This window comes from Beta vulgaris, chromosome 2, assembly GCF_026745355.1.
Source record: "Beta vulgaris subsp. vulgaris cultivar EL10 chromosome 2, EL10.2, whole genome shotgun sequence".
NCBI lineage: Eukaryota > Viridiplantae > Streptophyta > Magnoliopsida > Caryophyllales > Amaranthaceae > Beta > Beta vulgaris.
In genome coordinates, this window is record NC_079203.1 from 55,308,275 (window position 1) to 55,325,466 (window position 17,192).

Below are 17,192 nucleotides of genomic sequence, written 5' to 3' on the forward strand. Positions count from 1 at the left end.
TTTTTATCTTTTATAATTCCAACAGCTACTTTTGCCAAACACTTCTAATTAAACAACTAATTTAATCACTGACCGCTGACAGCTACTAGTAGACAGCTAGCAGCTACCCCCAACAGCTACAGCTACTACAACCGCTAACAGCTACTAGAACCGCTAGTTTTGCCAAACATGCCCTTAAAGGAAAACTCAAATTAAAAAAAAAAGAAAAAAGAAAAAAACCTACAAAAATTAAAGTCGCATGAATGAAAAGCAGTAGGAGGCAAATGCAGGAGCTGCCCACTAAAACAAGAAAAGAAAAATAAGAAAGAGATGAAGAAAAATGCTCTTGACAGAAATCGATCCCGCGTCCACATAGTAGCAGGAATCTAAATGCGGCTATCTGACCATTGAGCCAAATATTTCCAATCAAAAAATCAGCGCGCAGAATATTTATATATTAATATTGTTTTTCGATTTTTCGCTAGTTTTTCTTTCTTTTTTTTTTTCAGGATTTTGCGTGGGTTCAGTTGAACCCACTGAACCCACGCTAGATCCGCCCCTGGACCTATCCATGATGAGATTATGTGATGTACATTGGTTTACGGATGATATTGTATTGGTGGACAAGACTGGACTAGAGTTGAGGCTTATATTAGTCAAAAACTCAAAACTAGGAGTGATGAGGTTATCGCTAGAATGTCGAAGTTTTAGGCTAAGTTGGAGTAGAACTGAATGTATAGCTGCAATTGAACTATTGAAGTAATGAGAGGAGTCAATTGACGATATATGGAGTAATCAGAAATCATAATGGAAACTATAGACCGTGTCTTTAATTACAATCAAAGTTCTATGAAGCGACTAAGACAAAGTTAAGAAGGATTCACATTACATACACGAATCACGATTGTAACTTTTGAGTTTTGCTTTCAGATAAGGTAGAGGAACAGCAGATTTTGGCACCGAGGTCATCGTCTTGCTACTCCAGTGATCAGCAATTTAGAATTGGCGTCGACAATGGCAAGGAACACGAATCATTTTCGATAATCCCTGCCATCTAAATTTAAAACACTTCTACGAGTAATAGCCTGTTTGCCATATTGGTTAAACAGAATAGTCGGCCATTAAAGAGAGAAACTGCACTTCTGAAGACTTGCATCCTCCATTGGAGTACATCTCATGGTTAAAGCCATACTTTCGCTCAGCTCAACAATGAACTTGACTTCACTTTTTTATTTGCCACCAGAAAGATACACTTATATGGTGAAAAAGAATCAAACCTATAATTGACGAGCCTTTAACAAAGAATCATTTCTTGAAAGTAATAGGCGTGCTCCTTTCACAAGTTCCTCCTTAATCATAAAAAGAATAGCAGCTCCAAGAACACTTTGTACAATCTTTGTGCTCATCCCTTTGTAAAATCCGTACAAACCCTCAAAATGAATTATCTTCATGATTGCGTCAACGGTACCTGAGATATTAGAGGTAAGGCAATACAATTATAATGTGGCCTTAGCCTGAACTAGCAACGCAGTCGTAAATGCAAAAGGGGAAAGCAATTATCGAGGCATAACAAAGTACGCCTCCCCAAGCATTGCTATGCTGGTGGCCTTGAGTAAAAAAATGAAATATCAATAGTCAATACTACTTGTCTTTTTTTCCCTATTATAGACAAGGAATCAAGGATATAATCCAAAATGCAAGACTCAAAAAGTTTCGAAATTGTGTTAATTGAATTCCCTCCCTATTGTTGACTTGATGTCCAATGGGTGCAATGAAGTCGGCACTCAATAAGCATCTTCATAAATATAAGGTATATTATGTACGTATCATGCACTGCTAAACTAGACCTCACACATAAATCTTCAACGTTGACGTGAATCTACTATGGCGCTTGAAACTACTCTGCATATATTTACGATTACAGCGCTACCTCTTTCATTGTGCAGATCTTTATCAGTCAATATAAACTAGGAGTTCCAAGCGAGCGTGGCTTTACATGGTGTATTTAGCTGGAATATAAAGTCCCAATGGTCACTGTTGGCTGCTAGTATGCTACCATTTCATTGAGGAGTTAAGGATGTTTACAAGTGGACACAGGAATATTACCTTAAGAGGTAACACTGCAATATTTGTTCTTTGGTACAGAAAGGTTGTGGAAGTGATGTCAAGCAAATATGGTAACCGTTGCTATATGGTGATTTTATGGTTATAAAAAAGCCTTCCAAGTTGGATTGGCCTGATCGAGTATGGGAGCTTTTTTCCCCCAACTGTACATTGTTTTCGAGGATGCAATATTACTAAATTTGGGAACCCTAGGAGAGCCACCAACTAAACTAATGTCCACGAATGATGCATACTAGATCAATAGAACTGCCCAACCTACCCACTGTACATTTTTGACAGACCATCTATGTTTGGTTTAGTTGTGTCTCAATAGCCTTTCAGTAGCATGTTCTGGTCCTATTTTCCACGAATTTGAAGAAGTGAGCCACCGGTCCAGGCACAAGATACTATCATACTGTTTAAGCAACAAGACATCCAACCTGTAATCGCAATGACCCAATACTAAGATCACCAGTTCACCACTCTACCAATTAAACCATACCACCAGCCAAGGGGGAGCATGCAGAGTAAGAGCTTCTAAACATCCAAACTCCCATCTCCCACAAGGTCACCTTCCTTTCCCTCCCCAACCCTAATGCAATAAAAGCCTTTCCCTAACAAGACAACCCTCACAGCCACCACCACCACACCAATCCCTTCCTCCCCCCTCCCCACAACAGTTTTAATTTATGACAAAGGTATGACCATAATGAGAATCACATAGTTACATGGGAAAAGTTAAGAGGGGGGTCAGGTCTACAATTAAAAGATCTATAAAATTTTCCCAGTGTGTGGCGACAGTATCATTGCTATCTTTTTATCCAGCTTTTGTTGGTGAGAACAAACTAAGGAAAGGAATTGTCTTTATCGACTTCAATTAGACCAAACGATTCTTCGCTCAAAGGGAGAGGATGCGGCTGAAGTGCGCCTGTGCGGTGTGGCAAGTGAAGGTAGGTGAGTGCAATGAGGTAAAAGAGAAAATCAAATGATGTGACAATGTTTGACTGAGGATCACTGGAAGCCGGAGAATGACACCTGGTTGCTGATAAAACACTCCATTTTCTTAAATTTTTTCACTTCTTTGTAATTCCCGTCAAAGCTATTCATTCCAATAACAATTATACATGGTCGTGATTGAAGAAACTCTATCTCAAGGGGATACGGACACCTTGAACACATACAGACATACCCATGCTATGGCACAAAGCCAGAGCAACATAGGTTGGTTTAGGAGAGAGGCTACAAACATGGTACATCAGAACTTTCTGGATCTCCTTGCTTGATATACAGCACCTTAGGTGAATTTTTTATGGTTAAGAGATTTACTGGCCTTTAGGCACATCCCCTGTGAGATGAGGGGATATCGGGATCTCATCCCACAAGAAACACTAGCTATTTACACTGGTAATTGGGCACTTCAACCCAAGAACTTGTCTGCATACCTTTATAGTGATGCTTCTTGTCTGTGCCAGCAACTTGCTTTGCTTGAAGCCTTGACTGCAAGAAGGATAAAATAGACAATTAATAACATTTATAAACAACTCGAGATCTGGGGCATAATATCATAATACAGCAAGGTCCATAGTAGGGAAAGGAAATGGAGGGATCAGGCATAGCCGCCTGATCATCACATTTGCTCTAACAAACAGGCTGCATTCTACAGTCAAAAGCAACTACATCACTTTCTTTCCTGCAATTTATGTTCGTATATTGAAACTTCTGCTTGCAATCTGAGCAAAACTCCTTGCAAAACCCTAATTATCTTGCTTCAAACTGATCTATATCTAGGACTTGAAAGCTATACATATCCAGTTCCCAGCAGAGACAAGCGAAATAAAGTCGCATCTCAAGAAATTGTATATCACGTTAAAGGATAAAATCAAACTACTATATGAAGGGTGGTTTGAATAATGCCAAACTTAAGATACAGCCAAAATCAACAAAGATGGGCACTTATTTCTGTGTATAAGCTGATTGTAAAACATATGGATCAAAAGATCAATTCTGAATATTATTCACAAACCACTCAGGTTGAATTCTAGGGAACCCACTATAAATGAAGCTACATAGAGTGTTCAATACAAATATTGTACTCTGGTACTTCCAACTAGCTCAAAATATATTTAATATAAACTTAGAAAGTAGAAGATACAATACATGATTCACTGGCAACAACTTTCTAAGTTACAGCTTTTCACAGATGCTTACCTTCACCACCAAAAGAGGGTATGTCACGACAGTAGCTCCAAGCTTTGCTAGAGCCCCGAGTAAAAATATCTACCAGCGCAAAGACAAACAATTTGACTAAGTTAAAGAAAATACCAGAAAACAAGAAAGGCTGGAGCCTGGAAGAGGAGGTATACATGTTTCAAAACAAGCATGAAGAGAGCATGTCAAGGAATTTGATGCTCAGAAGATGGTGATGCAAAACTTCTAAACTCATTTAAGTACGAACCTCTAGAGCAGTGACTCCATTGCTACCATTTTTGTTCATCGCGCGCCTCTGCCTCAGCTTTTTCAATAGGGTCTCATACAGCATGAACTGTATGGAGGGATTACTTACCTGCAGACATGTTACAGATAATCAATTATATACCTTATTAAAGAATCAACACGCTTGAGAGTACATACCATAATCAATGTTGGAACCACGCCTTTCCAGAAGCCTAAGAACCCAGCTTCATCGAACACTTCTTGTATCTAAAAACACTGCTAGTTAGAGATAGAAACAAGGAGCCTGAACATGAGGTCAGTCCTACTTAGAAAAACGATACAATAACCATTTCATATATTTACACTCCCAGAACATATCAACTTGGAAGAAGCTTTCTGGCAAGCAAATGATAAAACGAAGCCTGGGATTTATGTGTGTCTACAATTAAAATTTACGTCCCCTGTACTTGGCAAGTTTACCATTCTCTGTTATCCTATGCCGTCCATGGGAACTGAGATTGTTATTATCCACAAAGGTTTCATGCAAAAACTTACACTGAAGAAGTTATTTAAGATTTAGACATTCAGATATTAAAACAATGTTCTAGTCTACTTCGCTGAGTGTGGTCACAAAGACGAAGTCACCATTGACATGATAAATTCCAGTCATTAAGCACATGGTCCTCTTGATTTAATGTTTATCAAGCCATGTATGAGCAATAAGTAATTATATTTGAATTATTATATACACTCCTAAGACAACAGCTGAGTAGACCAAGATTAGCTACATGGTCCAGTTTCAGGTTGGGAACTAAGAAAAAGAAAATGAAGTTCCTAGCATATTAGACAACTCAATATTTGACACTCACACAACCTTATCTAGAATTTACTTCTCTCATCTTTATGCCTTCTACCAAGTATTGCTAACAGATAAATTCTCTTATGCAGCTATTCACATCATCTCCAGTAGGTGAACTTTCCAAGACTGTTCCATGAAATGTTCCATAAAACTTGATCAAGTGTACCTAATACTTCCAAGAGCACATAAAGAACAAAGACCAAAAGCAATGTCCAGAATATTTACTCAACTGACCCTACAAATACAATGTGCAGCATCAAACATGGATCATGCGTCATTCTAGGAAGTCTAACAAGGGTATGGCACGAAAATATACGATATTTTGGAAGTTCTCTAACAAAGATGCAAAATTGTAAATACATTTCTCTATGATTCACTTGGAACCAAGGCTCCTCAAGTTTCCCGAAATTAAAACAAAAGGCTATCAGATGCATGCCCAATGATGATTGATGAGAGAACTTTAACTTTGCATGGCATAAGGTGCCTTAAGAACAATAACACTCTTAGTAAAAGTTAAATTTCAGTCGTTCAAACTTGACCAAATACATAATCACATGACAATTATAGGATTTAACATAATTAATAGAAGTACAAATAAAGAAAATAAGAGAGTAACTAAGGATGGAAATTAAATACTGCATTGCTAGTTCCATACGCAGGTGGCTCAATTGCTACTAGATTGTCTTCAGAAGATCTTATAGCTTGACTGGGATGTCCTTTCTTGGAAACCTTAGTATGCGTCTGTGGAAAGTAAAACAAAACTGGGAAGATTAGCATCATGTATATCAAAACATTTTAATCCAGAATCTCCATAATCAAAATATCATTCGTTCAACTTGAGTTTCGAAAGTTGCTGGAGTATGATTTATGAAAAGAGTTAACAGTAATACCAGATCCACACTGAACTAAGCTGCACCCAAACAAGTTTTTATAAAACACAAGGTAACCAAAATTGAGCTATAAATATAAATGTCTGTCTATAGTTTCTTGAGAGATACACATCGTTCAATGGTGGTGTTCACATAATATCCCTCTCTTTGACGTGACCTGAGAGGTGGCGGGTTCAATACCCTAATCTTCACTTATTTGCCTATTTTCCCCTATCATTTTTTGGTTTTATCCTTTTTCTAATTCTTCTCTCTCTTATTTCCTCCATTCTCTCACTTATATAACCTTCCCGTCCAAGAAAGTGATCATAAATTCCCTCGTCCCACACCACCTCAAAATGTGCCTCAAGTTAAACACTTGAAGTTGGTTATCATATAGTGCACTCGTTGACAGTCGGCAAAAGAGGTGGAGAAAAACGGAAAAAGGGGTAATGAAAAGCTATAACAGCAGCATGCCACAGATTGACAAAGAAACATTCCCAAAAATTAAGCCATAACATTCGGAAAACAAGTAAGCAGATTATTGTCTACGTGTTGAAGGGTCATTTCTCCACTCATTTTTGACGTTCAAAAATCTAAAGTATGAAACGGAGCTTATTGAGCAGCTGGCTTAATATAAAAACTGATGGGTGTACATAGTTGCCAGACCTGATGGGACCTCAGTTACATACAAGAGGGGAAAGAGAATGAGGGAGAGCATACAACAGAATCAAAATTTGATCTTCAAAGTGGATTAGTGGATTTGAGCGGACTGAAATCTGGAACTGTTAGAAGGGTGGAATAAGTATAATAAAGAAAGGGATTAATATTTGTGGGACTTGTGCCTTACTTGTCGGATCGATGAGACAAGGAGTTACTCAGAGCTGTAACTAAGCCCTCTGGCAAAGAAATGGGATCCTTAGAAAAGAGTGTTCGGTTTTCAAAACTGAATCAGCAGATTTTGTTTTCACCAAACCAAGACAACAGAAATGGAGCAGCACTGCAGCAGTACCAGGTCCAGAGCCCATTAATCATTTACTAGTAACCAAATATATCAAAATGTCCAAATGAACAGGTCTGTTCCAGTAGAAGAGGAATTTTAGAAGTAGCAGAACAGGTTCACCATAAAAACAAAAGCAATACCACCACCAAATTAGCTGGTGGGCCAAACAAAAATGTGAGTGAAGAAAAAAAATTAAAAAAGGAACTATGCACTAAGTAGCAGATAAAATAACCTTTCTTATTGCTTGTCGATTCCCAGCTTCTTACCTGCATGCGGGTTACAACTAACCATATGGGATTTGTCAACAACACATTCGTACACCTAAAAGCATGGAGACAAAAAGAAACAAAAGATGAAATACAGTAAGTATGGGTAAAAGAATAGGAGTAATAAATCAAGCTCTATCAAACAACTAAGTATATAGAAATTAAAATTACACTAATTGTATAAACTGTAATACAGCATTAATTAGCTTATTATATTATTATATAACTAGCACAGACAACCTAAGTCAAAAACAACCAACTAGTTATTATCTAACAAAGGTAAGCTCTCCGAAAGAAATATGTAGTGCACCTTATTGTAGTAAAGTAGAGATGGTGAGGGCAATAGGGCATGCTGAGGCCATAGGCAGATATATACGTACAAGATGACAGGAAAAAAAAAGACAAGAACAAAATGCAAAACCTAATTGACTATTCTCTTCACCTTATTTTTGCTTAATTTCAGAAAAACGTTCAAAAGAAAATAAGAAAAGTTCAGAAAAAATAAGAAAGCTAAGAAAGAAAAGTTCAGAATAAATAAGAAAAGTTAAGAAAAAATAAGGTGAAGAGAACCTGCCATACAACACAACAAAAACAATGAAATTATAGTGTGTGTGTGTGAGTATAAATGAGTTAATGATACAAAAAGATCATCTATGAACCCTTCTTTCTTAGATAATTGCCAGTTCCCACACAATTCCTAGGCTAAGTCGTCAATAAGAACTTCCACCAATAATGCTTCATACTGAGGCTTCTCTAATGGGTAGTTCGTTCGATATTAGGTCTAAATAAAAATCACTATCGTCAGAAGAGTAAAGTTAAGTTCATCTGGCTAATCATTAAACTACTTCCGTATCAAACACCCCCAAGTCAAAGGTACTGATTTAACTTAAGTTTCCAACAGAATATTTTATAGAGTATAAGCATGAAGATACCATGAGATATGCATGTCCAATTGATTATTGGTACCAAGTGCTATCATCTTTTTATCAACCTTTGTGTTTCACTCAGCTTAATCTTCCCTCCTTACAACTAGCCACCTATGCAAGCCTTGCATTTAATTCCAGTAAAGCAGAAAGTGCTCAAGAGTCAAGAGCCATTGAGCCTCTAGAATGTAAAGGTAATCATCAAAAGACTCAACTCTTCAACGACTTCCCATTAAAATCTTGGAGATGTCAAATATAAGATACCACCTGATTTCTGATATTCGTTATAACCAAATCTTCTATCTAGTTACTTGCAAATGGCCACAACCATAACATGGTAGAAACGAAAATAAATGCTCCAAAAGCAAACTGTAACGTATCCTAAAAGAATAGAGAGCCTTTACTTAGATTGGACAACTAATACTCTGACTATGCCTCAAAGAACAAAAACAACACAAAAAAGTTAATAACTGCAACAGAATAAAAAAATTGGAGAAGTAATCACCCAGACATAGCCGCCACGACCAATGATGAGAACATGCCAACTGAGCCATCCCCAAGCCCTCTCTTCCTGCGTTCAAGTGCAATACCTTCAGCCTTGTTCCTGAATATTTGATAGAAATAATAATAAACACCCTGTATCATAAAAATATCAAATGAGGATCCAGAAAACAAATCAACAAACAACTTCATAACCATCCAAAACAAAAGTCAAAGACCAAATGAAACCCGTTAGACAAGCTTAAGTACCAGGTTCACTAACTTTTCTCCAACATTACCTTCTACCCCTACAGGAATAACTTTGCGCACAAGGCTGGCTTAAAGAGGCAAGGAGGAGATTTTAGGGGTATGATGGTTTTATTCAATTACATATATGGTTGAAGAGGCCAACAGGAGATATAAATGGAACCAACCGCGAGTACCAATTTGCTATATTCACTTCTAAGTGCAAACATATTTTTCTCAATTACCCTGGAACGACCGATCTCATCCACTTGAAAATTCGTGTAAAAGTTGGTAATTCTACTTTCTAATAGATTCATTGATTTCAGCCATAAAGAAGTAATTACTGCCATACTCCATTAAATGTTTAAGTTGCAGACTTGCAGGTTCTACAAATGATATAGATTTTGAGTAAATCACCCATCAGACCACAGTCTATGTAAAAAGTCAAACGGCTAAAGCCCTACATAACTTTTTTTTTTTTTTTTTTGAGGGGAAAAAGCCCTACAGAACTTAAACATTTCTCAAACAGTTGAATCTTTATGCTTTCTCATATTTTATCTTAAACTCATAAAGAATAGCTAACTCAAAAGTTCGGCAAAGGTTTTGTAGTCTCTTGAATAATTCCACAAGTACTTGCTAGTTGCCCCACATATTCCAGATTGAGCCAAGTTTTCGTATTAGAAAGATTTTCATGAGTATCATTAAACAACCGGCAACAGAAGTACTTCTCTAAACTCAATTACAGAAAAAGGAGTCAACAAGATACAAAATGACCTCAAAGCTAGCTGATTTCCCTGCAAAGGTTGTAGACTAATCCCGTTAAATGAAGGGGTAAGTAGCCAGAATGCATATCATAGTCACTAATTCGATTAAAGATGCTTTGCATATTAAAAGAACAACAAGTAACAACCGCTCTTAACTAGCATATGGGTCATATAAGATTATGATTAACCACTGGGGACAAAAGCTCTGGAGTTGAGACAAATCAAACTTCCAAGAATCAGCTGATGAGATATAATCAATTACAAGACTCTCTATTAATTTTCTAGGTTCGGTTTTGGAATGCAGGTAACAGATTTGAGCCCAGTAAATTTTCACTAGCCCCAACCCAGAACCCAAAATCGGAAAAAGAGAGGTAGAAAATAGGTGCCTGAGATAATGTTATTCCGCACATAAGCAATCTCCATTCATGGAAAGTTCACGACAAACCGAGTGCCACAAACTGCTACAGCAATTCCATATACTCCATACATTCGCAAATAATAATACAGTTAATATCTAGCTTTTATTTCTGTTGAAGGATGATTCCAGCCCGAGTCCATTCCAATTTCCAACTAAGTCCAGCCTATTAAAAATTATGCTTGGTACCATTTTATTCAGTATTGTACTAAGGCCAGCTCTATTAAGCCTTTTTCATAATGTATGTGTCTACCTTGTCTATTAGTTAGTCACTATCCTATTCTCCTTCTGTCCCAATTTATTTGGACATCTTTTGCTCTCTACCTTTTCACTTCAATTGAGCCCTATACCACATGAGCACCCACCCACGTTCCCAAAAACTTGCACCAAAATGATCTCTTTCAATTATTTTGAAACGAAGGGAATAATGCACTAATACTAGAGAGAGTGTGTGTGGATCAATGAACCAATTTATGAGCAGGTAATATTTCAACAGACAATTCTTGCTTGAAAGGATATGAAGCAATATAACCATCACATTCGGACGAAAAGAGTAATTGTTGTGCATAGATTTTTCAAGTAATACAAACAAATTAGTTCTTCAACAAGCCAAATTTGTATCACTATTGCATCAAAACAATATCAGAACGCAATTTCACTATCTCACAGTACCAGCAACTACTACCAACAGAAACAAAACAAAAAAAAAACAAGAAAAATCACCTGAGAAGCGGCAGTACCAACTAAAGACGGAGTTAATCCTCCATACAGTCTCCCCCATCCTTCATGTTTCACAACCTAAACCATCACCAAATCTCATCACAACAAAAATTAAAAAAAAAAAAAATACGAAAAGATATACTTCCTCCGTTTCAAATTACTCGTTACCATTCATCTATAAGATTTGACCATGCATTATTTACTACTTAGATAATCAAATGTTATAATGTAATATAATATTGCATTCATCTCACTATATATTTTCAGATAATCAGGTAGAGTAATTCAAGTGATGAAATAAAAAAGTTATGGTCTCAGGTCCCTCCTTGCTTTTTTATGACATATTTGTAATAATATTAAACTTTTTATACCATTTAGCGCTTGTTTGCACTTATTGTAACTATTCCAAATAAGAAAAGGGTTGCATTAGGTAAGAAACGGAGGTAGTATATTGTTAAATTTGTCTTAATGTATACATCTCCAGAAAACTACATAATTAAAAAGTGTAACGAGTAATTCGAAACGAATAAAGTACTTAGGTTTTCACCTGACACATTTGTTCAAGAGTTCCAATTTTAGTCTTCGCGTTGTTAGGATCTCGATCCGTTTGCTGCCGAGTATTAACCTAATTTCAAAATTCAAACAAAACAACGATACTTCAAAATTAATCGAGAGAAAAAAGAGTAAAAATTAGAGAAAAGAGGAGAGAGAAAGTACAGTTTGTAAGGGATAAGTGATGAGTTGAGCGATGATACCACCGCCGGCGCCGGCGAGGCCATTGATGAGAGCATCAGACATGATCGAGAAATTATGATCGGAGAGAAAGAGATTATTGATTGATCAGGTGAGAAGAGAAGAGAAGAAAAAATGGGGGACTGAAGAAGGACTAAGATCTTGACTTTGGATGTAGCGAAATGAAGTTCGCTTTCGGTAGTTGCATTTCTGCGTCAATTCTATAATTTTGGATGGAGATTGGAGGAGAGAGAGAGAGAGCGCGCGTGTTTGTTGCGTTCAAGTAAAAGTGTATATCGTCTTGGGTAAAGTGCCCCATTCTCCTAAGATATTTTGAGATACTATTTGTATTTTATACACGATTGAAGAATTGTCTTTAAGGCGTCCGAATGTTTATGAATAATGGTCTCTTCTCTTCGGCATAAAATAACTGAATTGAACTGAACTGAATTGATTGGAGATGAATTAAACTAAATTGATTGGAGATGAATTAAACTGAACTGATTGGAGCTGAACTGAACTGAATTGAATTGAATTAAATTGAATTGAATAGAAGGTAATAAATATATAATATTTAAATAATTTTAATATGAATATTAAATAATAATTATAATGATAAGTAATAATAATAAATAATAATAAAAAAAATACTATTTTTGATATTTTTAAATGATAGTTATAAATAAATAATATTAATAATCATAAATTAATAATAATAATGATAATTAATAATTATTATTTTATATTATTTGTATTAATATATTAATACTTGATGATGATATAATAACAATAATATCTAAGAATTAAATTAATATTACTATTTTAATAATTAGATTTAATAATATAATACTCCCTCTGTTTTTTTATCTTTCTCACTTAGAATCTTGGCACTATTCATACTTAGAGAGAATCTTCTAATTATTTCACAATTTATAAGAAAAAACATAGTCATGTGGGGTCTTGTTTGATTCGTCTCAATTAGTACATTATTAATATTCAATCGTTATAATTTTTACTAATATATAATGAAAGATATTTAAGCTCAAAGAGGTGCATTGGGAGACGCGCATAGAAAAGTGAGAATGATAAAAAAAACAGAGGGAGTAATATTTAGTAATAAAAATAATGATTGGGTCGGACCGCGAAAATTGCATCATAAATCGTTTTGACGCGATTTGATTGGTTATGGGCTAAAAAACGTGGGTTTATTTGTGCTTTGACCTAAATCATGTTCCTCTTAATAATAATAGTAATAATAATGAGTAAAGCTATAATAATAAACAAAATAATATATAGAAACAATAATAATAATAATAATAATAATAAGAAGAAGAAGAAGAAGAAGAAAAAGAAAAAGAATAAGAATACTTAGTATTTCAAATAAGTTGCAATCAGGTCCAATCAGGGCAATAAGTTCCAATCAGGTCTAATAAGGTCCAATTAGGTGCAATAAGTTCCAACCAGGCCTAATAAGGTCCAATAAGTTTCAATAAGGTATAATAAGGTCCAAATAGTCAATGATCGATAAATATTTGTATTATTGTCCATTATTTTATTATTCATATCACTATTAGCTGATTATGTTATTATTAGAATTTTAATTAAAGTACCACAATGATTCGTATTATACTTGTATTATTGTCTATTATTTTATTATTCATATTACTATTAGATGATTATATTATTATTACAATTTTTAATAAAAGTACTTCAATATTATACTTGTATTATTGTCTATTATTTGATTATTCATATTATTATTAGCTGGTGATTATATTATTATTTAAAAATATTATAATCATGGTCAAATAAGGTTAACAGTAATAATCATTATTATTAAAGTATTTTGCAATTCGTCTTTAAATAACTATAGATAACATGTGTTCGTCGTTATATTATTATTAAAAATATACCTTTGTAAAAAAAACTGTAATACTCCGTATTTTTGGAGTTAGTATTCTTTATAAATAAGAAAATATCCAGAATATAATCGAAAAGTATTTTAGTATTATTTACAAAAAATAAAAAATATAGTTTGGGAAGCTCGCAATTATAACTGAATTATGCAACCTATTTAGTATATCTAATTATATTATCAGTTGGTCTTGTAAGAGACCGTCTACTTTTAATTTAAAAGTAGGCGCGGCCCAAGCCCAATATTAAGAAGAGAATAGATCATTTTTCTTAATATAGTGACTACTTTAATCTATTTAGTGACCATTTTAATCTATTTAGTGACCAGTTTAATCTATTCAATAATAACATTCTTTAATTCATTTAGTGACTGATTTAATCCATTTAGTGACTAGCTTAATCCATTTTGTAAGACTGACGGACTATTTTTAAAAATTGTTTGTTCTAATTCAAAATTTAGAAGGGAAATAAAAGAAGGAGAAGAGAATGGACGACTAGGATGGTGCAAGATACCTAAAAAAGTGTTAGGTTAGAGAGAAATTGAATGGGCTTCTTAGGAGAACGTAGGTTTGCATTGTCTAATTTTATATTAAAATTAGACCGTCTATTATAATAATTTGTGTTATATTATAGTTTGCTTTATTTTAATTTTGGAATAAATAAATTAAATCAAATCCTATTAGACTTAGGAAGGCCACCCTATAAATAGGAAAGAAGAAAAAGGAAAGATTAAAAAAATTAGAAACCCTATTCTCTTTCTCTCAACCGTTTTTCTTTTTCCCTCTCAAATTCTCTCTCCTCTCTCTCCTTCTCCCTTGTCTTCCATCTGAATTACTTCGCCTTCGACGAGGTTGGGTGTGCGAGACGTGCGAGAAGGTTGTGCAAGCAAGCACTGAGTGCTCGAGTGTATGCGTGCAGTGTTCGAGGCGAGCCGGCAGATCGAGCGCGAGCGTCGAGGGCTTGTGCGACGAGGTTTGCGCGAGCAAGGGTTCGAAGTCGAGTGTGTTGTGCGACGAGCGTGGCATGTGGCTTTGAGTGTGTTGTGCGAGCGAGCGAATTGTGTGAGCCTTCGACGATGATTGGGGTGTGTGTTGTGTGCGTTGTTCGAGCAGGGGGTTGTGCGAAGTCGAGGGCAAGGTCGGCCAAGGTGTGCGAACGTGGTGTGTGCGAGCGTAGTGTGCGAACGTTCGACGGTCGATGTGGTCGCGCGAGGTGCAACGGTGTGGTGCGAAAAGGTCGGCGTTGTTCGAGCGTGCATGGGATTGCGCGAGGCTCGAGGCTGGTTGCGTCGATGTCGGAGTCGGTGGCCGGTGTTTGACATCGACGAGGCTGAGTGGTATAAATAAATAATATGTATATAATATGAAAAAAAGGTTCCAACCATGCTTATTATTTTAAAGAAGTACCTATAATATAGAAGATATTAATATTTCTCCTATTCCCAAGCTTTTTCCTTATCCCTAGTTTGAAGCATTCTGAGGCCTTAAGTAAGCTTCCGAAGTTCTCTACTTTCAACCCGAAGCAATGTCCTTGCCACGCACTAGTTACTAGTTAATACCATCAAAGTCCAAAACGACAGCTCAGTGGGCCCACATCTTGTAAGCTAGTAATAAAAATAAATAAAAAATAAAAGACACCTTGAAAATAAAAATACAAAAGTCGGTTTTAAAACTATTTAAGTCACCGAAATCACGTCAAATATATATGAAGTATTATTCTTAACGACTAAACGTGTCAAACTAAAAAAGAAGAGAAACAAAAAAAAAATGTGTAGCTGGCAAAAAAAAAAAAACGCGTCAAATAACCGACTTTACGCTACTATAAATACGACCCCGGCCCCCTCGTGCTCTTATCTCTTCGTGTTGGATTTTTGTGTTTCACTGTTATAGGGTTTTTCAATAATTTATGCGTTGAGTGAATTTCGATGTCGATGTTCGAGTTCTACTACTGCATAAATTCGCTCGCTTGTTGATGATTTGGGGGAACGATTCTTCTATGATTTGATGCCCAAAGATATTTTTCGTCCGATGAGTTTGATCTATTGTTTTTAACCTTGTGACTATAAGTCTTGGGAGAATTATCGAAGCATAATTCTATGATCTGGTTTAATTTAATGCGTAAAACTCGTCGGATGATTTTGATCTATTGATTTTAACCTGTGCTTATTTCTTGAAGATTTATGGCTCATCGAAGAAGCATAATTCGGTTTATGATGGAGCGATTAGTGAGGTGCGATTAGTGATTTTCTCGACACATGATCAAATTTAGACTTTGACTCTAATCATTTTTCTCTCTCCTCTTGTGTGATTATATTTGAAGCTTTTGCGTTCGTCGAAGAGTTGTTGCAGTAATTCGGGTTTGAGTTTTCGGGTTCGAGCTCCAATAGTACCTTCAATTTGTTACTCGTATATTTGAATGGGTCCGGCACTGCCTTCATCTTCTACACCAAATCTATATTCCTCTGTCACCTCTCCATTATCTCTAATATATAAAAAATATAGCTATTAATAATATAAAAATATTTTTTTGATATAATATCCATAAAAAATACATAAAAATATTGTAAAATTAATTTTCCATAAAAATTATGTAAAAGCCGAAAAACGAAATTATTCGCGATTTGGACTAAAAATCAAAAATTTTAAAAATACAGACCAATTTTTTTTTTTTTTGTCTGAACCAAAAATCAAACCTTCAAAAAACTTGGACCTAATTAGGGCCCTAATATGTAGGTTCTCCCTTAGGCTCCGAAATCTCATAAACGGGCCTGGATGAGAGGTATCTGGAACTGGAAGTGAGGTATTCTCCATTGATTTGCTTCGCTCGTTAATTTCTAATTTTTTCCTCCTGTCCACCGTTGATCCACTCTGGATAGGCAATTTATTTTATAAGAAAAGTTCATGTGAGTTGATAAAGTTCGTGTTTGTGTCATATATATATTTGTTGTGTTGACTCGTTTAATTTAACGTGTTGAAATATTGTCGAGGAGGATAACATAGTTTCGTGTCCAGTTCATGTTGTATGTCGTGTTAAGCTACTTTTTTTTTGTTACTTGTAAACTTTTTTTGTATGAATATCCTATATTTGTGTAATTGTGTAGCAATTGGGTTTTATGGATTCCAGCGAGTCATTTTCCATATTAGTATCCTAGTGTATATTTCAATATTCGAGAGGTTGGAGAATGAAAAGACATGGTACTGAGCTACTTAACTCACCACCTATTGACAGTGGGTTTTACGATGAATCTTCACTAAGTTTGTATTCGTATGACTTTTCTCTAACGAAAGCAATAGTTTGCGCGCATAGTGAACCATGCTGATGTTCTTAATCAAGTCGAGGGGGTTAGTCTCTTTGTTCTGAAATAGACCACTTTGATTATGGATACTCTTGAAATAATAAGTCAATTTCTATTGTTCATAAGCTATTGTTTTAAAATGTCCCTTATTACTCAATAATATTACCCCTTCAAATTCATAATAGATACTAAGT

At 35.4% G+C, this 17,192-nt stretch overlaps 1 protein-coding gene across 1 annotated transcript; it reads right to left on the reverse strand.

Annotated features, from left to right (window-relative positions):
- Positions 1-764: 764 nt before the first annotated feature.
- LOC104903668 (peroxisomal nicotinamide adenine dinucleotide carrier) lies at positions 765-12,089 on the reverse strand. The gene is made up of 11 exons (XM_010691750.4): positions 11,775-12,089; positions 11,605-11,682; positions 11,061-11,135; positions 8,938-9,068; positions 7,510-7,564; positions 6,011-6,115; positions 4,714-4,782; positions 4,538-4,645; positions 4,291-4,359; positions 3,525-3,579; positions 765-1,447 (listed from the first exon to the last, which is right to left on the reverse strand). Exons 1-11 carry the CDS (start codon positions 11,853-11,855, stop codon positions 1,257-1,259), a joined length of 1,017 nt encoding a protein of 338 aa, XP_010690052.1. The 5' UTR covers positions 11,856-12,089; the 3' UTR covers positions 765-1,256.
- Between the last annotated feature and the right edge of the window lie 5,103 nt (positions 12,090-17,192).